A 25,847-nucleotide genomic window follows, 5' to 3' on the forward strand; every position below is an offset into this window, starting at 1 on the left:
GTTCAAAACCAGTGCCACCTGCCAGTGCCAACCAGTTCCAATTGCCAGTGCCTCCTGCCAGTGCCATCTGTCCCAAACTGCTGCCATTTGTCAGTTCCAAACCAGTGCCACCTGCCAGTGCCAACCAGTGCCAGTTCCAAACCAGTGCCACCAACCAGTGCCATCTGTACTGAGGACATCAAGTGTGTGCTAGAGTGACAGGAGTAAGCAGGAAGGAGTGGAGTTGGTGAGGTTGCGTTTTTTTTTTTTGTTTTGTTTTTAATCGGCCACACAAATGGGCATCATATATCGGCCGCCCCAAATTCTAAATATCGGCATCAGCCAGAAAAAAACCCATATCGGTCTACCTCTAAACGTGATCCTCTTCCCCAAACTGTTTCACAAATGACTTTTTTGAAACTGTATGGGCAACGCTCTGCCCTAAACACGTACGATTAGTTAACCCGTGCGTTCCTGTTTATTAAGGATAAGCTCTGGCGTGTTCGCATGCTACACGTGCAGAGCCCGCCAGGAAGTGTGCACAGCGCTGCGCTAATCACAGCCAGGGAGACATTGTCCCGATGCTCGGCTGCAGAGATCGGGACAATGTCTCCCTGGCTGTCATTAGCGCAGCGCCGTGCACACTTCCTGGCGGGCTCTGCACGTGTAGCATGCCAACACGCCAGAGCTCATCCTTACTGTTTATTAAAGATGAGCTCCGGCGTGTTCGCATAGAACACGTGCAGAGCCCACCAGGAAGTCGGCACCCGCGCTGCGCTAATCACAGCCAGGCAGACATTTCCCGATCTCTGCAGCCGAGCATCAGACAATGTCTGCCTGGCTGTGATTAGCGCAGCGCGGGTGCCGACTTCCTGTCGGGCTCTGCACGTGTAGCATGCGAACACGCCAGAGCTCATCCTTACTGTTTATACCAGAAGCTGGGACACCGCAAGTTGGCGGGATCCTACATGGAGATCTGACCCGTGATGACCATAGCCGGGGGAAAACATCACTGATTTTCTGTTTGTCGAAGACCAGCTTCTCCGAAGAGACGGCTCACAGGAAGATAGCGATTTGTCCAATCAGGCGACTTGCAGGAGAATGCAAAAGGTCAATTTCACAATAAACATCAAAACCCCTTACATTAATGGAGAACCAGAAAAATTAACATGACCTCCCCTCCCCCCATTTCACACAGAATACTGGGACCCCTTTCTCTCATAATAAAAATACATTATTACCTCCTCCTCAGTGGACACAACACTCTTCTGCAACCTCACACCTCTATCAACAGCTAGAAAACAAGAGAAGAACTCTGCAAATGTTTCTGGTTTCCTGACTGAGCTGCAAGAAAATGGCGGCGCCCCCCCCCAATCACATATTGCACCGGAAGTGACGTCCCATCGTCGCCATCTTGCTACACCCCACACTCCTGTACAGTAACAATAGCGTGTGAAGGGAGTAAGCGGACATCTTGTTACACCCACCGGAGTTTTAGATTCCACAGTTATTTTCAACACAAAACGGAGCTTATAATACAGCATTTTCAAATCAGACGGACTGTTTACATGTTAAATGTGAAAATCAGAGGTGTTCTGTCACATTAGCAAACTTGTAAGGTCAGCAGGTTTGCTGCTGCTTTTAAAATGTAACATGTAAACAGTCCGTCGGATTTCCGAATACTGTATTTAAGCATATACGCTCCGTTTTGTGTTGAAAATAACTGTGAAATCTAAAACTCCGGTGGGTGTAACAAGATGTCCGCTTGCCCCCTTCACACTCTATCATTAATGTACAGTAGTGCGGGGTGTAGCAAGATGGCGGCGACAAAACGTCACTTCCGGAGCAACCTGTGATGGGGAGAAACGCACAAAAGACTCTGACACGCCCCTATACTGAATCCACGCCCGCTGGTTGGTTACACTCAGAGCAACCGCTAGAGGACTTTTCCATTCAGAAGGGCGACTGCCATTTTCTTATAGCACTGCTTGGGCGGATTATTTATTTATTTTTAAATCGAATTTTAAAAGCAGACCATATTTTATGTTAGTATTATAAGCTTTATTATGTTGCATACGCCAGCTGTTTACTAATATGATAAATAGGGAGAGCCATTGGAAGGATGGCGGCCATTTTATTGTAGCCCGAGAAGAAAAAACAGCAGCTCTTGCGCCATTGGAAGGATGGCGGCCATTTTATTGTAGCCCAAGAAGAAAAAAAACAGCAGCTCTTACAATTTAAACGAAACTTCCTGGTGAGGAGTGAGCAGAGGGGAAGGGGTAATAATGGTTCCTGTTATGAGAGGAGGAAGAGAGAAGGATACCCCAACACTACATATAGGGTTGCCCAAAAGACCATGTTTACAACTGAAGGTGTGGATGTGAGAATGCAGCTAGCTGCTTATCTACCATGAAGCTAGAAAAAATAAATAAAAAATCTAGCATGTTTTTTTTTTTCTCTTTTTCTAGGAACATTAAAGACAGCCAGACCCAGATGTGGTCCCGTTCTACTATACTCTGTCCGGTTAGTTTATATTTTTTATTATTTTTTTAAAGTATTATTTGATTCATTAGATTGTGAACTTTATATTGGAGAAGTTATTTCTGATACACAGAAAAACAAAAACATTTGTAGGGATACACGGATCTCCGTCCTTTATTTCCGCGTTCGGAGTGGGAGCCTGTAGAGAGACGTTAATATGGCGAGCCAGCCGGCCCTCGCATCACCAGGTAAGAGGAGACTCCTTTATTTTCATTTCTACATTGTCTACATTATTATTATTATACACGATTTATATGGCGCCAACAGTTTACGCAGCGTAAACGGTTGGCGCTATATAAATCGTGTATAATAATAATTTCTTGTTAAAGGAGAGAAGAGTACTGAGGATCCACCTAGATACTAAGGATGAGCTCCGGCGTGTTCACATAGAACACGTGCGGAGCCAGCCAGGAAGTCGGCACCCACGCTGCGCTAATCACAGCCAGGCAGACATTTCCCGATCTCTGCAGCCGAGCATCGGACAATGTCTGCCTGGCTGTGATTAGCGCAGCGCAGGTGCCGACTTCCTGGCGGACTCTGCACGTGTTCTATGCGAACACACCGGAGCCCATCCTTATTATACACGATTAATATGGCGCCAACAGTTTACGCAGCGTAAACGGTTGGCGCTATATAAATCGTGTATAATAATAATAATAATAATTTCTTGTAAAGGAGAGAAGAGTACTGAGGATCCACCTAGATACACATCCTCCAGACATCCCAACCTGAAAAAAAAATCTGCCAATTAGTGCCACCTTCAATCCAGTGCCACCTACCAGGTCCAACTAAAGCCATCAGTGCCACCTGCCAATGCCAACCAGTGCCATCTGCCAGTGCTAACTATTGCCATCCAGTGCCAATTAGTGCCACCTGCCAGTCAGTGCCACTTGCCAGTGCCACCTGTTAGTGCCACCTGCCAGTGCCACCTGCCAGTCAGTGCCACTTGCCAGTGCCACCTGTTAGTGCCACCTGCCAGTGCCACCTGCCAATCAGTGCCATCTGCTAGTACCATCTTTTAGTGCCATCCAGTGCAACCTGCCAGGGCCAATAAGTCTGAAGTTCTACTGGCAGGCGCCGTGAGGTCCAGTCCAGCTGTCTGAAAAGCGCTTACTTACGTTTGTGAGTATGACCATTGCTTTTATTCTGTTTTATTATTAAATTTTAAGTGGTAATGCCCAAGGTCGGTGCGCCCTCCTTTCTTTTTATTTTAGTGCAAATAAGTGCCACCTGCCAATCAGTGCCTTCTGCTAGTGCCATCTTCCAGTGCCAATTAGTGCCATCCAGTGCCACGAGCCAAATTGAAGGGAAGAAGCTGGGACAGCCGCACTCCAAAAACGTTCCTTTTTATTAAAACTGGTCACAGAACATCACACGCCACAGCAAACAATCAGGAAAAGGTTAACGCGTTTCGCACCGTGCTTCAGTACTTATTCGAGCCAGTGCCACCAAAAAAAAAATAAAAAAATCGGCCACAAAAATCGGCATCATATATCTGCCGCCCCGATTTCTAGATATCGGCATCGGTCAGAGAAAAACCCATATCGGTCGACCTCTAATTGGCACCCGTAAATCCACAACCCATTCCCCACCCCCCGCGGGCGGCAAACAATTCTTTAAATTACTTGTGTAGGGGGCAGTGGTCGGTGGGTGCTATATGGCAATGGATGGTGTCAGTAGTTTTATTTTATTTTTAATAATTGGATTTTTCTTTTTACAATTCAATTTTGTTTTAAATTTAATATATATATTTTTTTTTTTTCAATGCTTTTTGAGGGGAGGGGGGCAGTGTTGGGTGAGTGGTGTCAGTAGTTAAAGTGGAGGTTTACCCTAAAACAATTATCTAACATTACATCCAGCATACTTGCGACATGAACAGTATGCTGGTATTTTTTTTTTTTTTTTTCGCCGTACATACCGTTATATTGTTATTTTCCCCCCGGCTTCCGGGTTCTTTTTATTTATTTTTTTCTTCCCACCTCAGACTCAACCACAGCAAGAGACTTTGCTCATGATTTTAATCATAATTCCGTCTCCACTTTTGGTTTTGCATCATTTGTGGTATTTCAAATGTTATTTTATATATTTTTACTTTTTTTTCAGTATTATTAGTTATTTATTTTACATAATCTCTTTTAATTCAGTTAATATAAACCTTACCCACCCTCCTCCACCCCCACCCTTGATGGTTTGTCCCTTGCCTTTTTTTCCCTTTTTCCCTTCCGGGTTCTGATTCCTGCGGGACTGGGCGTTCCTATTCAGGAAGTAGATGATTGACGTCTGGTGAAAAACTTCCCATAAGGCGCGTCACCAGTTTTTCCATAAATAGCCGACCTGCGAGTAGACTCTATAGGGCGCCTGCGCCCGCCGTGTAGAGGTAACTGCGCAGGCGCCATATAGAGCCAACTCCCAGGTCGGCTAATTACGGAAAACTGGTGATGCGCCTTGGGAAGTTTTTCACCAGACGTCAATCATCTACCTTCTGAATAGGAACGCCCGCGGGAATCAGAACCCGGAAGCCGGGGGGGAAATAACAATAGAACGGTATGTACGGCGAAAAAAATAAAATACCAGCATACTGTTCGTGTCGCAAGTATGCTGGATGTAATGTTATATAATTGTTTTAGGGTGAACCTCCACTTTAATTTTTTTTAAGCTTTTAGAATTTTAATTTTTTTTTTGGGGGAGGGGGCTTTGGTGAGATCCCTGACATCTCCCCTTTGAGACAGACAAAGGGACTGAGGACACATTCCCCAGTCCCTTTCTCAGCACTAAAGATGAATGGAGAGGAGACAATGGCTCCTGTTCATTCATAAACTGAGCAGAGTAAACACAGTTGCTCAGTTATCGCAGGACACAGGAGCGATCTCGCTCACTGGGCCAGATTCAGAAAGATCAGCGGATCTTTCTGATACGTTACGCCGCCCTAACTTTGGGCGCAAGTTCCGTATGCAGAAAGAACTTGCGCCCTAAGTTACGGCGGCGTAACGTATGTGGGCCGGCGTAAGCCCGCCTAATTCAAATGGGGATGTTGGGGGCGTGTTTTATTAAAATTTGCTTTGACCCCGCGCATTTGAAGTTTTTTTTTTGAACGGCGCATGCGCCGTTCGTGAAAAAATCCCAGTGCGCATGCTCGAAAAATCCGCCGCAAAACGTCATTGCTTTCGACGTGAACGTAAAATACGTCCAGCCCTATTCGCGAACGACTTACGCAAACGACGTAAAATTTCAAAACTCGGCGCGGGAACGACGGCCATACTTAACATTAGCTACGCCTCATCTAGCAGGGGTAACTATACGCCGAAAAAAGCCTTACGCAAACGACGTAAAAAAATGCACCGGCCGGACGTACGTTTCTGAATCGGCGTAACTACCTAATTTGCATATTCCTCGCGCAACTATACGGAAGCGCCACCTAGCGGCCAGCGTGATAATGCAGCCTAAGATACGACGGTGTAAGACACTTAGACCAATCTTAGGGATATCTATACGTAACTGATTCTCTGAATCAGGCGCATAGATACGGCGGCCGGACTCAGAGATACGACGGCGTATCTCCTATCTGAATCCGGGCCACTGTGTCCAAGTCCTGACAGGTCCCCCACCCCCCACGCAGCTGGCGGGAAAGGAGGGGTGCCGGCTGCGGTAGAGGAGGCGCACAGGAGCGGCAAAAGAACACTGGGGGGGGGGGGCTGGGGGAGGAGCACACAGGAAACAGCAGGGAATGATCGATGCAGCAGGAGGGACAGCTGTGATCACCGACCTCCCTGTATAGGTTTTTAGCTGACACCCGCGGGAGGAAGGGAGAGAAGGAGAAGCGGCTGTCAGCTAAAAATCTACATACAGGAGATCGGTGATCACAGCTGTTCCCTGCTGCACCGAGCATTCCCGGTAGATCGCGAGGTGCTTTGGGTGTGCGGGAGCCGCCGCAGATATGCGGGAGACGCCTGCAACTTGCGGGATACTTGAGATGTCTGCATCCTCTGATATAAAGACATAGAAACAATGTATTCAGTCAGTGTGTGTTTCCTACAGATGGATCCAGTAACAGAAATCCCCCAGAGAGATGTCCCCGTCCTCTGTATTCCCGGGACTCCACACAGGAACATCAGGAGATCCCTCAGGAGGATCAGGTAGATGGAATACTTTTCTGTAGAATAATGCATTGTATATTTGCAAAGTAATCTGTTTAATGCAGGGCTCGACAAATCCCGGTCGCCAGGTCGCCATGGCGACTAGAAATAGGGTCCTGGCGACTTGGCTTGGAAGGTGAGCTGGCGCCATCTGGTGGTGGCCGTTGGTATTACAAGTTAAACAGCAAAACTAATGTAATTTTTCACTATTTTTCACTATTTTCACTGCCATCTTCTTCCCTCTAATTAGAACCCCAAACATTATATATATTTTTTATCCTAACACCCTAGAGAATAAAATGGCGATCATTGCAATACTTTCTGTCACGCCGTATTTGCGCAGCGGTCTTACAAGCGCACTTTTTTGGGAAAAAATTACACTTTTTTTAATTAAAAAAATAAGACAACAGTAAAGTTATCCCCATTTTTTTAATATTATGAAATATAATGTTACGCCGAGTAAATTCATACCCAACATGTCACGCTTCAAAATTGCGTCCGCTCGTGGAATGCCGACAAACTTTTACCCTTTAAAATCTCCATAGGCGACGTTTAAAAAATTCTACAGGTTGCATGTTTTGAGTTACAGAGGAGGTCTAGGGCTAGAATTATTGCTCTCGCTCTACCAATCGCGGCCATACCTCACATGTGTGGTTTGAACACATTTACATATGCGGTGCTGCTCACGAATGTGTTCGCTTCTGCGCGCAAGCTCGTCGGGACGGGGCGCGTTTTCTGGCTCCTAACTTTTTTAGCTGGCTCCTAGATTCCAAGCAAATTTGTCAACCCCTGGCTTAATGGCTTGCAGATCGCCCCACGTACATATACTGTGGCAGGGCGGCCACTCTGTGCCAGATCACGTACCTAGTATGTGATCTGACGCTTCCAGGTCTGGGGCGCACAGCGGGAGCCCAGCGACGTTTACCACAAACTTGACGTCTGCCGGCGCTCACCGATTACACAGTACAGAGGCAGAATGACGATCTGGAGGCAGATTGTCATTCTGTCAGAGGAGAAGGTACTGATCCTGTGTTTCTGCTAAGCCTTCCTCTAGTCAAAGCACCTCCCTCACAGTTAGAAAGCACAACTTTGGCATACGTTTAACTCTTTGATCGCCCCTGATGTTAACCCCTTTCCAGCCAGTGTCATTAGTACAGTGACCGTTCATATTTTTTTAGCACTTTTTGGTGTCACTGGTTCCCAAAAAGTGTCAGATTTGTCCGCCGCAATATCAGAGTCCTGCTATAAGTCGCTGATCGCCGCCATTACTAGTAAAAAAAAAAAGTAACAATAAATAAATATTCCATTGTTTTACCTTTTGCGCAAACTAGGGCTGGGGAAAAAATCGATTTGAATCTTGAATCGAGTTGCAAGGTCAAATCGATTCAGATTTTCAGCAAATCGATTTTTTTTTTTTTTTTTTAACCAAAAAAAAGTTATATGTATACATAGTAAAATAGTGATAAAAATAATGATAAAAATCATCAAAAGTCTCTATCAATAAAATACAGCAGCGCTAGTGATTAGAACATTCCGAAATCCGATCACTCATTCACATTCAAAGAGATAAATGAAGGTAAGAAAGTTCTCCAGAGATCAGAGGGTGCACAAATATTCCGTGACAGAAAGGGGTGCTCTTCAAGACAATTTCAACTGTCCATGATTGGTGATATCACTCGTGAGCCGAGCAAAACATGCGAAAATCCAGTGACAATGTCCCCTCAAGGATGTCTACTCACCAGATTGATGTTAAAACAGGCTTTGAACAGTAATGTCATCGAATTTCCTCTTCTTCATGGAGATGATATTCCAGCAGCATGCAGTACTCCGTCTCTTCCGCTCTCTCTCCTCTTACTGGATCACAGCCGTCATTTATACAGCGAACGGTGCTATAAAAATGCACTGATTACTGTAAAAATGACACTGGCAGCGATGGGGTTAACCTGTAGGGGGCGCTGAAGAGGTTAAGTGTGACCTAGGGAGTGCTTCTAACTGTCCCCGATGAGAGGGAACAGACGATCAGTGACCTGTCACTAAGAAGAACTGGGAGATGTTGTGTTTACACTAACATCTCCCCGTTCTTCAGCTCTGTGACACGACCGCGGGACACCGGCGGAGATCGAGTCATTTATACAGCGACCAGTGATATAAAAATGCAGACTACTGTGAAAATAACACCGGCAGTGAAGGGGTTAACCACTAGGCGCTGAAAAGATTAAGTGTGTCCTAGGGAGTGATTCTACCTGTTATGGGGAGGAGCTACCAGTGAATACGTATCGGCCTAAACTGAGGAAAACGTTAGCCTTTTAAAAAATAAAAATTGGGGATATTTTTTATAGCAACAAGTACAAAATATTGCTTTTTTTCCCAAATTGTCGCTCTATTTTTGTTTATAGCGCAAAAAAAAATAAAAACCAGCAGAGGTGATCAAATGCCACCAAAAGAAAGCTCTATTTGTGGGGAAAAAAGGACATCAATTTTGTTTGGGAGCCACGTCGCACGACCGCGCAATTGTCTGTTAAAGCGACGCAGCGGCGAATCACAAAAAGTGGCCCGGTCATGTGGCAGCCGAAGTGGTTAAAAAAAATAAAAATATCAGCAGATCATTGTAATGTGATATGGTGCATGCGCCAGATGAGGTGCAAACGTCATCGGTGGGCGGGGCAGAAAAAGAGAGAAGCTGGCTGGACAATTAATAAAAAAAATGGTGGTGTGGAATTCTGATTGTTAGTGGTGAGTGAGCAAGAAGGAGACAGATAAGTACTACTGAGTCTTTTTTTTTTGTTTGTTTTATTCAGTTAAAAAAATTAAAGAATATTAAAGTTGAAGTAAAAGAGGAGAGAGGAGAGCCACATATGCGGAGTGATGAGCTGTGTAAGGAGGAGAGCACAGGTGAGCCATAAACTCTCTGGGGGTCTCTCATACATCTCGGTATCGGGAGTTTCACTCTTCTCTTTATTCCTAGAACCCGGGGACCCCCGAGCTATTCATGAGAAAGTCAAAGAAGAGGAAAAAGGACATTTTAACATAAAAGAGGAAGAAACCCCTTTAGAGATCAGCACAAGTAAGTAGTAATTACTTAAAAGGGCTTGTAAACCTGTTTTTTCCCCCTAATTGCATCCTATGCATTAAAGTGAAAAAACTTCTGGCAGTGACCGGCCCCCCAGCTCCTTCCTTTTATTTATCTGAGCCTTATATTTCCCTTGACGGTGTCCCTCCCTGCACGGGGGTCCCCGCTCTTGATTGGATAGATTGATAGCAGAGCAGCCATTGGCTCCCGCTGCTGTGAATCAAATCCAATGACGCGTGTGCCGGGGTTGGGACCAAGTCCGGCATTCGTGTCTATGAACTGACATCCTTGAGAAAAAGTTCCCCCCCCCGCGCCGGCCTATTGCGTAGGCGCGTCACGACAGTCACGGAGTTTCCAAAAGTAGCCGAACTGCAAACAAGCTCTACACGGCGCCTGCACACCGACTAGGAGCCGCGTAGAGCTGACTGTGCAGGCGCCGTATAGAGCTGACTCGCAGTTTGGCTACTTTCGGAAACTCCGTGACTCTCGTGACGGGCGCGGGGGGGGGGGGGGGAACTTTTTCTCAAGGACGTCAATCATCTGGGCGAAGTCCCAGGTGACATTGCGCCTCTGCATAGAAACGCCTACTCCCGCGGGAGTCGGTACCCGGAAGCCGGGTGGAAAATAGCCATAATAAGGTATGTAGAGCCAAAAAAAAGGGGGCATACTGTACATAGTAGAAGTATAAAGAATATGATCTTATATACATGTTATTTGGGTGAACCTCCGCTTTAAGTGGTTAAAGCAGAGTCCCGCCAATTTTTATTTTATTTTTTTAAAGTCAGCTACAAATACTGCATCTGCTGACTCTTAAAATAAGGACACTTATCTGTCCAGGGTGCCTGCGATGTCGGCACCCGAAGCTGACCTATCGCTCAGTTCTCGGGTGGAGGTGCCGCCATCTTTGGTAAGGGAAGACAGCAGGGAGGATGGGGAAGGTGCTGGAAGTGGAGTAGGTACCCGTGGGTGGCTCAGGTATCTATGCCCAGAAGTGGGAGCAAAACACCGGAGGGGGGAGGGTTCCAAAAAGCAGAAGTTCAATTTTTGGGTGGAACTCCGCTTTAAGTCCCAGATACTCCTTGTTGAGTTGCTACACCAATCTCTTCTTCTCCCCCCACCTAGATAAACACCTCCCCTAATCCAGTGTTTCCCAACCCCAGTCCTCAAGGCACACCAACAGGTCATGTTTTCAGGCTTTCCATTATTTTTCACAGGTGATTTGATCAGTTTCACTGCCTTATTAATTACCACAGCCGTTTCATCTGAGGGAAATCCTGAAAACATGACCTGTTGGTGTGCCTTGAGGACTGGAGTTGGGAAACACTGCTCTAATCCAGTGGTCATCAACCCTGTCCTCAGGGCCCACTAACAGGTCAGATTTTATGTATTACCTTGGGGGAGATGCAGACTAGAATGCTGCAACCACTGAGCAGCAAATTATATCACCTGTGATGTATTTCAGTTATCTTGCAAACCTGGCCTGTTAGTGGGCCCTGAGGACAGGGCTGATGACCACTGGTCTAATATAAAGACATAGAAACAATGTATTCAGTCAGTGTGTGTTTCCTACAGATGGATCCAGTAATGGGAACCCACCAGAGAGATGTCCCAGTCCTCTTTTTTCTTCGGATTTCACACGGGAACGTCAGAAAAACCTGCGCTGTTATCAGGTAGGTGATACTGTGGTTCTTGTAGAATGATATTTTCTATATAATCTGTTTAGAGTCTTACTTGCTACTGAATATCTGTTATAGTGTTTGGTTTTTTCTTCAAAAATACGACGTTCCATCTCTGATTTGTGTATTATTTAGTATAAAAGGCTGAAGTATATCAAAGCTGAAGTGACCGAGAAAGCTGAAGGGACATATGTGAGGGGTGATGAGCCGTGCGAGAAGGTGGAAATCCCTCCAGAGATCAGCACAGGTGAGTAATAAGAACTAAATCCAGAGAAGAGTCCCAGATCCTCCTTGTTCAGTCACTACAACAATCTTTTATTTTTTAAAGACACCCAAAACAAAAAAAAACTGCAAAAATGCACTTGATTCGCTGCCAAAAAAGACAAATAAGCTACTTTGGTGCCAAACGCGTTGCGTCCCTCAGGTGTGAATGCAATCTCAATCCAGAGAAGAGTCCCAGATCCTCCTTGTTTGTTGTAATGACTAATCTCTTATTTTTTAAAGGCACCCAAAACAAAAAAAACTGCAAAAATGCACTTGATTCGCTGCCAAAAAAGACAAATAAGCTACTTTGGTGCCAAACGCGTTGCGTCACTCAGGTGTGAATGCAATCTCAATCCAGAGAAGAGTCCCAGATCCTCCTTGTTTAGTCACTACAACAATCTCTTATTTTTTTAAAGGCACCCAAAACAAAAAAAACTGCAAAAATGCACTTGATTCGCTGCCAAAAAAGACAAATAAGCTACTTTGGTGCCAAACGCGTTGCGTCACTCAGGTGTGAATGCAGTTTCAATTCAGAGAAGAGTCTCAGATTCTCCTTGTTCAGTCACTACAACAATCTCTTCTTCTCCCCCCTCCTCTGTCAGTAGACCGTAATTGTCACGGAACCATGAACCAGACGTACAACAAGAGATAAGTGAAAATAAGAAGGCTTTATTGAAAATCAAGCTGTAAAGCAAAAGTCCAAACGGATGGTTAAACAGAGTCTTGCGAAGCCAGAGGTCAGGAACCAGAGGGGTAGTCGGACGAAGCCAGGATCAGGAACCAGCAGGGAAGTCAGACGAAGCCAGGATCAGGAACCAGCAGGGAAGTCAGACGAAGCCAGGATCGGAACCAGAAGCAGCAGCAGTCTTAGAAGCATGTGAACACAGGAGGACCAAGCAAGGAACTGAAGCCACAGAGCTCCTATATATGTGAGCCAGGCATCCAGCTCCTCCCAGTGGGAAGGAGGAGCCGCAGGGTGGGAGGCTACAAGAGTCCCAGAAACCAAGATGGCCGCCAGCACATGTCAAACGAAGGAGACAGGAGAGAGGTAAGACCATGACAGTACCTCCCCCTCAAGGGCCCCTCCTCCGCTGTGCAAAAAACGGTTTCTGAGGGAAACGTGCGTGGAAGGCTCGGAGCAAGGCAGGAGCATGGACATCTGCGGAGGGAACCCAGGAACGCTCCTCTGGACCGTAACCACGCCAGTGGACCAAAAACTGTACCCGACCGCGGACCAGGCGTGAGTCCAGGATATTGCTCACCTCATACTCCTCATGATTGCCCACTTGGACCGGACGAGGCCGAGGAACCGAGGAAGTGAAGCGATTGCACACCAGTGGCTTCAACAGGGAGACATGAAACACGTTGGAGATCCGCATGCCAGGAGGAAGCGCAAGGGCATAGGCTACCGGGTTTACCCTGCGAAGCACTCGGAAGGGACCAACAAAGCGAGGAGCCAGCTTGGGAGTGGGCACTCGAAGGTTGAGGTTGCGAGTGGACAACCATACACGGTCTCCGACCTGGTAGGAAGGAGCAGGCGCTCGTCTGCGATCAGCCTGGAGTTTCTGGCGCTGCGCAGAGACCTCAAGGGACCTCTGGATCTGTACCCAAGAGGCGCGTAGGACGGAAAGGTGATCCTCCACAGCCGGAATATCCTGGGGAGAGAATGCCTCCGGTAACACGGCAGGTTGGAACCCATAATTGGCCATGAAGGGAGACGTCCCAGAGGAAGAGTTCACCGCCGTGTTCCTGGCAAACTCAGCCCAAGGCAGGAGGTCAACCCAATTGTCCTGGTGATCGGAGACATAGCAACGAAGGAATTGCTCCAAGGCCTGATTGGATCGTTCTGCGGCCCCATTGGACTGAGGGTGGTAGGCCGAGGAGAAGGAGAGATGAATCCCCAACTGGGAGCAAAAGGCGCGCCAGAACCTGGACACAAACTGACTCCCCCGATCCGACACTATCTCCTTGGGCAAACCGTGCAACCGGAAGACCTCCCAGGCAAAAATCGTGGCCAATTCTTGTGCAGAGGGTAACTTCTTGAGAGGAACACAGTGGCACATTTTGGAAAACCGATCCACAATCATGAGAATGACCGTATGGCCTCGGGATGCAGGGAGATCCACAATGAAATCCATCCCCAGGTGTGACCATGGGCGCTCCCCGGTGGCTATGGGTTGCAGCAGGCCCAACGGAAGGTGCCGAGGGGACTTACTCTGGGCACAAACGGAGCATGCCGCTACATATGCGGCGATGTCGGAACGTAGGGAAGGCCACCAGAACAGACGTGAAACAGCCCAGGACAGCTGATTCTTACCAGGATGCCCCGCGGTCTTGGAGTTATGGTAGGTTCGCAACAACCGAGTGCGCAACTCCTCAGGCACAAAACATCTGCCGTTGGGTCTCCCAGAGGGAGCACCAGATTGAGCCGCCAAAATCTGCTCACCAAGGGGAGAGGTCAGGCTGGTACGAATGGCGGCCAGGATCTGATTCGGAGGTATGACCGAAGTCGGTATAGATTCCTCCCTGGACAGCTCGGAGTACTGCCGTGATAAGGCATCCGCCCTGATGTTCTTGGAACCGGGTAGGTAGGAGACCACGTAATTAAAACGTGACAAGAACAGAGCCCATCTGGCCTGACGTGGTGTCAATCTCTTGGCCTCAGAAAGGTAGGTCAGATTCTTGTGGTCCGTCAGGATGAGAACCGGAACCACGGAGCCCTCGAGCAAGTGCCTCCACTCCTTGAGAGCCTGCACTATGGCCAATAACTCCCTGTCACCAATCTGATAGTTGCACTCCGCGGGTGACAGTTTCCGGGAGTAAAACCCACAAGGAAGCAGCGGACCCTCTGGTGTTCTACGCTGAGACAGAAGGGCGCCTACTCCCGTCTCAGATGCGTCCACCTCGAGGACAAAGGGCAACCCAGGGTTGGGATGAGACAGAATCGGGCCCGACACAAAGGCGGATTTTAGGGCCTCAAAAGCCCGGATGGCCTCGAGCGGCCAGACCTGGGAATTACTGCCCTTCCTGGTCAGATCCGTGAGAGGCTTGGCCAGCATGGAGAAGTCCCTGATGAACTTCCGATAATAATTGGCGAAGCCCAAAAAGCGCTGCAAGGAACGAAGACCACTGGGCTGAGGCCACTGTAAGACAGCCGAAACCTTCTCAGGGTCCATGGAGAACCCCTCAGCGGAAATGATGTAACCTAAGAAGGTTACCTGGGATCGGTGAAATTCGCATTTCTCAAGCTTACCGAACAGCTTGTTCTCTCGTAACCGTTGCAACACTCGCTTGACATCCAGAATGTGGGCCTCCATGGATTCAGAGTATACCAAGATGTCATCCAAATAGACCACCACACACTGCTGCAACAGGTCACGGAAAACATCGTTGATGAATTCCTGAAAGACTGCGGGGCGCATTGCACAACCCAAAGGGCATAACCAAGGATTCATAATGACCGGTCCTGGTGTTAAACGCGGTCTTCCACTCATCGCCCGCCTTGATCCTTACCAGGTTATATGCCGCCCTCAAGTCGAGTTTGGTAAAGACCGTGGCCCCCTTAAGGCGATCGAACAGCTCGGAAATCAAGGGTATCGGGTAAGCGTTCTTGATCGTGATGCGATTAAGGCCCCTGTAATCGATGCAAGGCCTCAACTCACCGCCCTTCTTTTTCACAAAGAAAAATCCAGCCCCTGCCGGGGACGAGGATTTGCGAATGTGACCACGGGACAGCGCCTCCATCACGTACTCCTCCATGGCCTCATTCTCCGCAACCGACAGTGGATAGACCCTGCCGCGAGGAGGAACGGCACCAGGTTGTAACTCTATGGCACAATCGTATGGGCGGTGCGGAGGTAGGGCAACTGCGCGCACCTTATCGAATACATCCCGGTACTCCTCGTATTCAGGAGGCAACAGAGAGTCCGAGGAAGTACACAGCAACTTGACAGGCCCATGGATGCAACTAGCCCCACACTGTGGTGACCATGAGAGGATCTCGGCCGATCTCCAGTCAAAAGTCGGATTATGCTTCTGGAGCCAGGGGTACCCCAAGACCACCGAGTAGTGTGGAGACGAAATAACCTGGAAGCAGACTGACTCTCTGTGAACGGCACCAATGGCTATCCCCACTGGAAGGGTCTCATGAGTCACGTGTGACGGCTGGAGGGGTCTGCCGTCTATCGCCTCTAGAGCCAGCGGGGAACCTCGAGCCTGCAGAGGAATGGAATTGGCGGCAGCGAACTCACTATCAATGAAAAAACCACCAGCACCAGAGTCCACCAACGCCTGGGTCGTCACCGAGCCCCCGACCCAGGAGAGGACAACAGTGATCAGTGGTTTATCAACACGGGAAACCGGGGACGAGGAGACTCCACCCAAGATCTGCCCCCGACAGGATCTCAGGTGCGAGCGTTTCCCGGACGGTTCGGACATGCCAACCGAAAATGCCCACCGAGACCACAGTACGTGCATCGGCCCTCGCGTCTCCGGAGTACCCTCTCCCCCTCGGACAGGCGAGCAAACCCCAGCTGCATGGGTTCACCCCCAGACAAGTCAACCCCAGGAGGCGTGGGAGGAGAGGGAGGCACGGGTGGGACAGCAAACGTAGGCGCCAAGCTGTTAGGAGGCCTCCGCAGGCTCTCCTTAAAGGAAGGTCTCTCCCTGAGTCTGGTGTCAATCAAAATCAGGAAAGAAATAAGAGCCTCGAGCTCCACTGGTAGGTCCTTAGCTGCAACCTCATCCTTCAAGGCATCCGAGAGACCATGAGAGAAAGCAGCGACCAGAGCCTCATTATTCCAGCCCACCTCTGCTGCCAGGGTACGAAACTCAATGGCGTATTCGGCTACGGATCGTGAACCCTGTCTGACGGACATAAGGAGCTTCGCAGCAGAGGCGGCGCGAGCCGGCACATCGAATACCTTCCGAAGAGAAGCAACAAAACCGGAAAACTCGGCAACCACCGGATTGTTGTTCTCCCATAAAGGGCTGGCCCAGGCCAAGGCCTTGTCCGAGAGCAGCGAGATCAAGAAGCCCACCTTTGATCTCTCAGTGGGAAAGGCATGTGGCAGCAACTCGAAATAAATGCCCACTTGGTTAAGGAAACCTCGGCACTGAGTTGGCTCTCCCCCAAATCGCTGTGGAAGGGGGGCAGAACCGGTCATACCCCGAAACACCGCAGGCGCAACAACAGGTGTCGGGGTAGACTCTGGCGCAACAACCGGAGCGGCAGTAGGAGCGGGCCCAGGAGCGACAACCGACCCATCGGCAACGGGAGCGAAATGAGCCGTGCGTTCAAGCAGGGTTTGCAACGCCACGGCGAACTGACCCAACAGGTAATCCTGCTGATCAAGTCTGGCAACCAGCGTGGGTAGCGAGAATGGCCCTGTACCGTCAGAATTCATGGCTTGGTCCTAATGTCACGGAACCATGAACCAGACGTACAACAAGAGATAAGTGAAAATAAGAAGGCTTTATTGAAAATCAAGCTGTAAAGCAAAAGTCCAAACGGATGGTTAAACAGAGTCTTGCGAAGCCAGAGGTCAGGAACCAGAGGGGTAGTCGGACGAAGCCAGGATCAGGAACCAGCAGGGAAGTCAGACGAAGCCAGGATCAGGAACCAGCAGGGAAGTCAGACGAAGCCAGGATCAGGAACCAGAAGCAGCAGCAGTCTTAGAAGCATGTGAACACAGGAGGACCAAGCAAGGAACTGAAGCCACAGAGCTCCTATATATGTGAGCCAGGCATCCAGCTCCTCCCAGTGGGAAGGAGGAGCCGCAGGGTGGGAGGCTACAAGAGTCCCAGAAACCAAGATGGCCGCCAGCACATGTCAAACGAAGGAGACAGGAGAGAGGTAAGACCATGACAGTAATGGAGAGACAGTGTTTGCCCAGTGGGGGAGTCAGAAGCCAGGGCCGATCCGCCTTATAGGCTCACTATGAATGAATGAATGAATGAAAGACTTGTATAGCGCAACTCATGCAAACTGAATCGCCTCTGGGCGCTTTTTCCAGCCAGAGTCTGCTTGGCTGGTGCGGTCATTTTACCCCGTAGGATCGTGACACGCTTGGGACACTATGCAAGCCACTTGGGGCCCCGCAAAGATGCGGAGGGCCCCCCAAATTACTAGAGGCCCTGCCTGGTGAGAAGTAACTTCTTAACTCGCTGGCTGCATGGGAGAAGAGGTAAGAAGTTGGCACCCCCCGCTTCTCACTTTAATGTAAGATGTCATTTCCGACAGCAGAACACCCCCTCCCCCCTCTGAATCCAGAGAAGAGTCCCAGATTCTCCTTGTTCAGTCACTACAACAATCTCTTCTTCTCCCCCCTCCTCTGTCAGTAGACCGTAATGGGGAGACAGTATATGCCCAGTGGGGGGGTCAGGAGCCATCAGCCTCTATTAGACTCCGGCTCTCCTCCTCACATCATGTCATTGTGTGTTACCAGCCAAGAGACGTGACCAGGAGGATCAGAAAACCAGGGGATCAGCAGAGCTGGGGGTTACTACTGAGTGGGGGATCAGCTGAGCTGTTACCCTACACACTCTCTGGGGTCTCTCATACATCTCAGTACAGGGGGCTTCACTCTCATCTTTATTCACAGACCCCGGAGACCCTCAGAGAGACGTCAAAGCTGAGGAGGAGGAAGAAAGACCTGTGAACACAAAAGGAAAAGCTGTTCTAGAGATCGGCATGGGTAGGTATCTACTAAGCACATATACAAGACACACATTCTTATCCGCTTTTGTCTTCTTTCCCTGTCTAAAATGATCACTGTTTTGCCTTAACTGGGGGTGGAGTGGTGGGGTAAGACTGTAAAGTGGTGGGGTGGGGTAAAGCTGTACATTTCTCCATCACAAGATTGCATGGTGACATGTATCTTTTAACCACTTAAGACCCGGACCATTATGCAGGTTAAGGACCTTGCCCCTTTTTGCGATTCGGCGCTGCATCGCTTTAACTGACAATTGCGCACTCGTGCGACGTGGCTCCCAAACAAAATTGGCGTCCTTTTTTCCCCACAAATAGAGCTTTCTTTTGGTGGTATTTGATCACCTCTGCGGTTTTTATTTTTTGCGCTACAAACAAAAATAGAGCAACAATTTTGAAAAAAATGCAATATTTTTTACTTTTTGCTATAATTAATATCCCCCAAAAACATATATAAAAAAATTTTTCCCCTCAGTTTAGGCCGATACGTATTCTTCTACCTATTTTTGGTAAAAATCGCAATAAGCGTTTATCGGTTGGTGTGCGCAAAATTTATAGCGTTTACAAAATAGGGGATAGTTTTATTGCATTTTTATTATTTTTTTTTATTTTACTACTAATGGCGGCGATCAGCGTTTTTTTTTCGTGACTGCGACATTATGGCGGACACTTCGGACAATTTTGACACATTTTTGGGACCATTGTCATTTTCACAGCAAAAAATGCATTTATATTGCATTCTTTATTGTGAACATGACAGTTGCAGTTTGGGAGTTAACCACAGGGGGCGCTGAAGGAGTTAGGGTTCACCTAGTGTGTGTTTACAACTGTAGGGGGGTGTGGCTGTAGGTCTGACGTCATCGAGCGATTCTCCCTATAAAAAGGATTACTCGATCGATGCAGCCGCCACAGTGAAGCACGGGGAAGCCTGTTAAAGCGACGCAGTGCCGAATCGCAAAACCTGGCCTGGGCATTTAGCTGCAAAATGGTCCGGGGCTTAAGCTTTTGATCTCATTCACCTTCATTTCTTGCAGACGGACAATACAGATTTGACAACATGAAAAAATATCCCGCTACATCTTCAGACGGCGAAATTGCAAGAGACGATATCGCAGCCTGCGCTTCAGATGAAGAAGTTGTCGCGCCAAATCACCAGCCAGGATCGTTGAAAGAAGAGAGGCCGTTCTCGTGTTTGGAATGCGGGAAATGCTTCGCTCGGAAATACTGCCTCACCGTCCACCAGCGAAGTCACACGGGGGAGAAGCCCTTTCTGTGTTCGGAATGCGGGAAGTGTTTTTCTCATAAATCCAATCTGGATCAGCATCAGAGAACGCACAGCGAGGTGGAGCCCTTTTCCTGTAATGAGTGTGGGAGACGCTTTCACACGAGGCGGATTTTAACCACGCATCAGAGAGCGCATACCAGTGAAAACGTCTACACGTGTTCCAAATGTGGCCAGAGCTTCTTTAAAAAATTGTATCTTAGAAGACATGAAAGAGTTCATATAGGATTGAAGCCATACTAATCATGTGAATGTGGGTTTATGTTACCCAGGGAGAAAATCTTGCCCCCCCCCCCCCCCCAAAAAATAAATAAAACTCACACGTTTGTGTTCCATATTCCTGTTTTATTAACCACTTCCGGACCGCCGCATGTACATTTATGTCGGCAGAATGGCACGTACAGGCACATTGGCGTACCTGTACGTCCCTGCCTAGACGTGGGTCGGGGGTCCGATCGGACTCCCCCCCCCCCCCCCCCCCCCAGACATACGGCGGTTCCCGTGGCTGTCCGAGCGATCCGGGACGAGGGCGCGGCTATTCGTTTCTAGCCGCCCCCTCGCGATCGCTCCCCAGAGCTGAAGAACGGGGAGAGTCGTATGTAAACACGGCTTCCCCGTGTTTCACTGTGGCGGCTGCATCGATCGAGTGATCCTTTTTATAAGGGAGACTCGATCGATGACGTCAGTCCTACAGCCACACCCCCCTACAGTTGTAAACACACACTAGGTGAACCCTAACTCCTACAGCGCCTCCTGTGGTTAACTCCCAAACTGCAACTGTCATTTTCACAATAAAGAATGCAATTTAAATGCATTTTTTGCTGTGAAAATGACAAAAATCCCAAAAATGTGTCAAAATTGTCCGAAGTGTCCGCCATAATGTCGCAGTCACGAAAAAAAATCGCTGATCGCCGCCATTAGTAGTAAAAACATAAATAAATAATAAAACTATCCCCTATTTTGTAAATGCTATAAATTTTACGCAAACTAGGGTTGTCCCGATACCAGTATCGGGACCGATACCGAGTATTTGCGGGAGTACTTGTACTCCCGCAAATACCCCCGATGCCTAAATAGAATACTTGCCCCCCCCCCCCCGCAACGAATGCCGCTGCCGACTCCGTCGCATACCGCAACAACGCCGCCGCCGCATAGTTAAACAGCGTGCGGGGAATATCACAGCTTTCATTTGAATAGCTGTAGTGTTTCCCGCCGCGCCGCGTATAGACACTCCCCCTTGCTCGGGATTGGACGGATCTGTACAATCCCGAGCAAGGGGGAGTGTCTATATGCGGCGCAGCGGGAACACTACAGCTATTCAAATGAAAGCTGTGATGTTCCCCGCACTCTGTTTAACCATGCGGCGGCGGCATCTAGGTATGGGGGGACATGGCTGCATATATGTGGGGGACATGGCTGCATATGTGGGGGGACATGGCTGCATATGTGGGGGGACATGGCTGCATATGTGGGGGGGACATGGCTGGATATATGTGGGGGGACATGGCTGGATATATGGGGGGGACATGGCTGCATATATGGGGGGGACATGGCTGCATATGTGGGGGACATGGCTGCATTTGGGGACACATTTAAAAATAAGTTTCGGTATTGGCGAGTACTTGGAAAAAAAGTATCGGTACTTGTACTCAGTCCTAAAAAAGTGGTATCGGGACAACCCTAGCGCAAACCAATCGATAAACGCTTATTGCGATTTTTTTTACCAAAAATAGGTAGAAGAATACGCATCGGCCTAAACTGAGGAAAATAAAAAATGTTATATATGTTTTTGGGGGATATTTATTATAGCAAAAAGTAAAAAATATTGCATTTTTTTCAAAATTGTCGCTCTATTTTTGTTTATAGCGCAAAAAATAAAAACGCAGAGGTGATCAAATACCACCAAAAGAAAGCTCTATTTGTGGGGAAAAAAGGACGCCAATTTTGTTTGGGAGCCACGTCGCACGACCGCGCAATTGTCAGTTAAAGCGACGCAGTGCCGAATTGTAAAAACCCCTTGGGTCATTTAGAAACATATTGGTCCGGTCCTTAAGTGGTTAAAGGAAAATGTTCTAACAGGTAAAATAAAGCCATCCTTTCCTAGTCACCTTGAGCCCCAGGCCAGTGACTTTGCCTAGGCTGAGAAGATGCCATCATTCTGCTGCAGACAGAAGAAAGCATTTCCTCAGTCTCCTCTCCTCCACTGATCACTGGATTGGACATTCTATTCAAGCCATAAGGTGAAAGGCTGCGGCAGGGGCTGACCTGCGTTGGGCAGTTGCGAACACAGTGAAGGGTTTATATGATTGTCTCCTCTCTGAGCCGACACTGCAGTCCAGGAGGCAGATACTGACCTTGTATTGTGGGGGGGGGGGGGGGGGGCAGATTTCAGGAACAAAGATTGTCTCTGGACAGCCGCACTGAACAATATTGTTATGGGAAGTACAAAATCTTGTTTTCTTCATCGTCCATTGCAGAACACATCGATGGTAAATAATCCCTGACCAATGGGATGTCCAAAATCAGGCCAACTAAGGGGGCGGCCAATAGAGACCCAGCGACAGGAAAACCGTATGACAGATAATGTAGAAGCAACCGACACCTGAAAGGAAGGCTGGAGAGAGGGGAGCCAAAATGTAAAGACGGACATCCCTACCAGTGCAGCCCATCAGTGTCCTTCAGTGCCCACCAGTGCAGCTTATCAATGCCCACCAGTGCAGCCCATCAGTTTTACCACATCAGTGCCTACCAGTGCAGCCCATCAGTGCCACCTCATCAGTGCCCACCAGTACAGCCCATCAGTGTCACCACATCAGTGCCTACCAGTGCAGCCCATCAGTGCCCACCAGTACAGCCCATAAGTGTCACCACCATAGGTGTGCGCAGCCTATTGCATTAGGGTGTGCACCCCAAAGCCCAAACACACAAACTACCGATCACTCACGATGTTCATTCAGAAAGGGAAGGAGCCGGTAAATCACATTTACTGGCCCCTCCCCCACTCCTAAAACATCCCAGCAGCAACAGCCGATAGAAGAGGAGGGAAGCTGGCAGCGCTGTGCGGGGAAAGATGGGAACCAGGGCAGTAGGGGGAATCTGTGCTGCACAGAGTGATTAGGGTGTGCCTGGGCTCACCTGGCACACCCAGTGCGCACGCCGATGGTCACCACATCAGTGCCTACCAGTGCAGCCCATCAGTGTCCACCAGCACAGCGCTCCCGGCTCAATTCCGTCCCCTCCCCTGGCCACAGACAGAAGACAGAGCGGCCCCCATGGCCATACTCCATTCGGTCCATCGGGCTGCTTTGTCTGTGGCTGAGTGACAGACCCAGCCGGGAGATCGCCCGGCGCTCTCGCGGGGTGTCCGGGAGCCCCGCAGCCAAATGCGCAAGACTACTCTCTAAGAATGTACTGCCCACCCTGCGGTCTGAGGGATGCCCATGCCCTTTGGTAGATGATGTTAAGCCAAGTAAATAGATACCGAACATGTCACGCTTTATAATTGCGCACGCTCATGGAATGGCAACGAACTGCCCTACTAATAAAACTCTATAGGGGGCGCTATAAAAATCTTTTCCGGTGACCTGTGTAGAGTTACAGAGGAGGTCTAGAGTTAGTTTAATTGCTTCCTCTACAATACCTCACGTGTGCGGTGCGAACATCGTTTACATGAGCGTGCACGACCTACGTATGCATTCACCTCGGCACACGAGCATGGGGAGGACGGGGGCCCTTTAATTATTGTTTTCTATATACTTATTTATTTTTTTATTTTTTTTATTCATTGTCCTTTTCATTTTTTTCTTTACCCCTTTTTTTGCTGTCAATAGAAATGTAAACACCCCTTGTGGTAGCAATATAGCATGACATGTCCTCTTTATGGAGATATTGGGGGTTTATAAGACCCCGGGTCTTTCCTCTACCCCTTGAAAGCACGATTGATCCCATGCTTTTTATTGGCTGTGGCATCAGTGGGAGTAAACATGGCCACATCGTTGGTATCACTGGGAGGAATAGTGCCCCATTGTTGGTATCACTGGGAGGAATAGTGCCCCATTGTTGGTATCACTGGGAGGAATAGTACTCCATTGTTGGTATCACTGGAAGGAATGGTACCCCATTGTTGGTATCACTGGGAGGAATAGAACCCCATTGTTGGTATCACTGGGAGGAATAGTGCCCCATTGTTGGTATCACTGGGAGGAATAGTACTCCATTGTTGGTATCACTGGAAGGAATGGTACCCCATTGTTGGTATCACTGGGAGGAATAGAACCCCATTGTTGGTATCACTGGGAGGAATAGTGCCCCATTGTTGGTATCACTGGGAGGAATAGTGCCCCATTGTTGGTATCACTGGGAGGAATTGTACCCCATTGTTGGTATCACTGGGAGGAATAGTACCCCATTGTTGGTATCACTGGGAGGAATGGTACCCCATTGTTGGTATCACTGGGAGGAATAGAACCCCATTGTTGGTATCACTGGGAGGAATGGTGCTCCATTGTTGGTATCACTGGGAGGAATGGTGCCCCATTGTTGGTATCACTGGGAGGAATAGTGCCCCATTGTTGATGTCACTGGGAGTAATAGTACCCCATTGTTGTTATCACTGGGAGGAATAGTGCCCCATTGTTGGTATCACTGGGAGGAATAGTGCCCCATTGTTGGTATCACTGGGAGGAATAGTGCCCCATTGTTGGTATCACTGGGAGGAATAGTGCCCCATTGTTGATGTCACTGGGAGTAATAGTACCCCATTGTTGTTATCACTGGGAGGAATAGTGCCCCATTGTTGGTATCACTGGGAGGAATAGTGCCCCATTGTTGGTATCACTGGGAGGAATAGTGCCCCATTGTTGGTATCACTGGGAGGAATAGTGCCCCATTGTTGGTATCACTGGGAGGAATAGTACCCCATTGTTGGTATCACTGGGAGGAATAGTACCCCATTGTTGGTATCACTGGGAGGAATAGTATCCCATTGTTGGTATCACTGGGAGGAATAGTGCCCCATTGTTGGTATCACTGGGAGGAATAGTGCCCCATTGTTGGTATCACTGGGAGGAATAGTGCCCCATTGTTGGTATCACTGGGAGGAATAGTGCCCCATTGTTGGTATCACTGGGAGGGATAGTGCCCCATTGTTGGTATCACTGGGAGGGATAGTGCCCCATTGTTGGTATCACTGGGAGGAATAGTGCCCCATTGTTGGTATCACTGGGAGGAATAGTGCCCCATTGTTGGTATCACTGGGAGGAATAGTGCCCCATTGTTGGTATCACTGGGAGGGATAGTGCCCCATTGTTGGTATCACTGGGAGGGATAGTGCCCCATTGTTGGTATCACTGGGAGGAATAGTATCCCATTGTTGGTATCACTGGGAGGAATAGTGCCCCATTGTTGGTATCACTGGGAGGAATAGTGCCCCATTGTTGGTATCACTGGGAGGAATAGTGCCCCATTGTTGGTATCACTGGGAGGAATAGTGCCCCATTGTTGGTATCACTGGGAGGAATAGTATCCCATTGTTGGTATCACTGGGAGGAATAGTGCCCCATTGTTGGTATCACTGGGAGGAATAGTGCCCCATTGTTGGTATCACTGGGAGGAATAGTGCCCCATTGTTGGTATCACTGGGAGGAATAGTATCCCATTGTTGGTATCACTGGGAGGAATAGTGCCCCATTGTTGGTATCACTGGGAGGAATAGTGCCCCATTGTTGGTATCACTGGGAGGGATAGTGCCCCATTGTTGGTATCACTGGGAGGGATAGTGCCCCATTGTTGGTATCACTGGGAGGAATAGTGCCCCATTGTTGGTATCACTGGGAGGAATAGTGCCCCATTGTTGGTATCACTGGGAGGGATAGTGCCCCATTGTTGGTATCACTGGGAGGAATAGTGCCCCATTGTTGGTATCACTGGGAGGGATAGTGCCCCATTGTTGGTATCACTGGGAGGAATAGTGCCCCATTGTTGGTATCACTGGGAGGGATAGTGCCCCATTGTTGGTATCACTGGGAGGAATAGTGCCCCATTGTTGGTATCACTGGGAGGGATAGTGCCCCATTGTTGGTATCACTGGGAGGAATAGTGCCCCATTGTTGGTATCACTGGGAGGGATAGTGCCCCATTGTTGATGTCACTGGGAGTAATAGTACCCCATTGTTGTTATCACTGGGAGGAATAG

General features: G+C 48.6%; 2 protein-coding genes across 2 annotated transcripts in view; one reads left to right on the forward strand and one right to left on the reverse strand.

Moving 5' to 3' along the window:
• LOC120909928 overlaps positions 1-1,354 on the reverse strand; it is a 30,537-nt gene extending 29,183 nt beyond the window's left edge. Inside the window, exon 1 of the mRNA XM_040321746.1 lies at positions 1,221-1,354. The gene's annotated coding sequence lies outside the window, so the exon portion shown is untranslated. The remainder of the gene's footprint in view (positions 1-1,220) is intronic.
• Positions 1,355-2,183: 829 nt separating this feature from the next.
• Positions 2,184-19,944, forward strand: LOC120909930 (zinc finger protein 12-like). Its single transcript, XM_040321747.1, has 10 exons — positions 2,184-2,351; positions 2,448-2,502; positions 2,614-2,708; positions 6,556-6,653; positions 9,452-9,545; positions 9,619-9,717; positions 11,296-11,393; positions 11,535-11,646; positions 18,266-18,358; positions 19,407-19,944. The coding sequence occupies exons 3-10, from the start codon at positions 2,678-2,680 to the stop codon at positions 19,895-19,897; spliced, it is 1,116 nt and encodes a 371-aa protein (XP_040177681.1). The 5' UTR covers positions 2,184-2,351; positions 2,448-2,502; positions 2,614-2,677; the 3' UTR covers positions 19,898-19,944.
• Positions 19,945-25,847: the final 5,903 nt, after the last annotated feature.

This window comes from Rana temporaria, chromosome 8 (genome assembly GCF_905171775.1).
Source record: "Rana temporaria chromosome 8, aRanTem1.1, whole genome shotgun sequence".
Lineage (NCBI taxonomy): Eukaryota > Metazoa > Chordata > Amphibia > Anura > Ranidae > Rana > Rana temporaria.

Excerpts from the sequence above, each read along its gene's own strand:
- LOC120909930 (XM_040321747.1), top strand. The coding sequence starts at position 2,678 with ATGGCGAGCCAGCCGGCCCTCGCATCACCAG. Across the intron at positions 6,654-9,451 it reads AGATCCCTCAGGAGGATCAG|TTAAAAAAATTAAAGAATAT; the intron begins GTAGATGGAATA and ends TGTTTTATTCAG. Across the intron at positions 9,718-11,295 it reads CCCTTTAGAGATCAGCACAA|ATGGATCCAGTAATGGGAAC; the intron begins GTAAGTAGTAAT and ends TGTTTCCTACAG.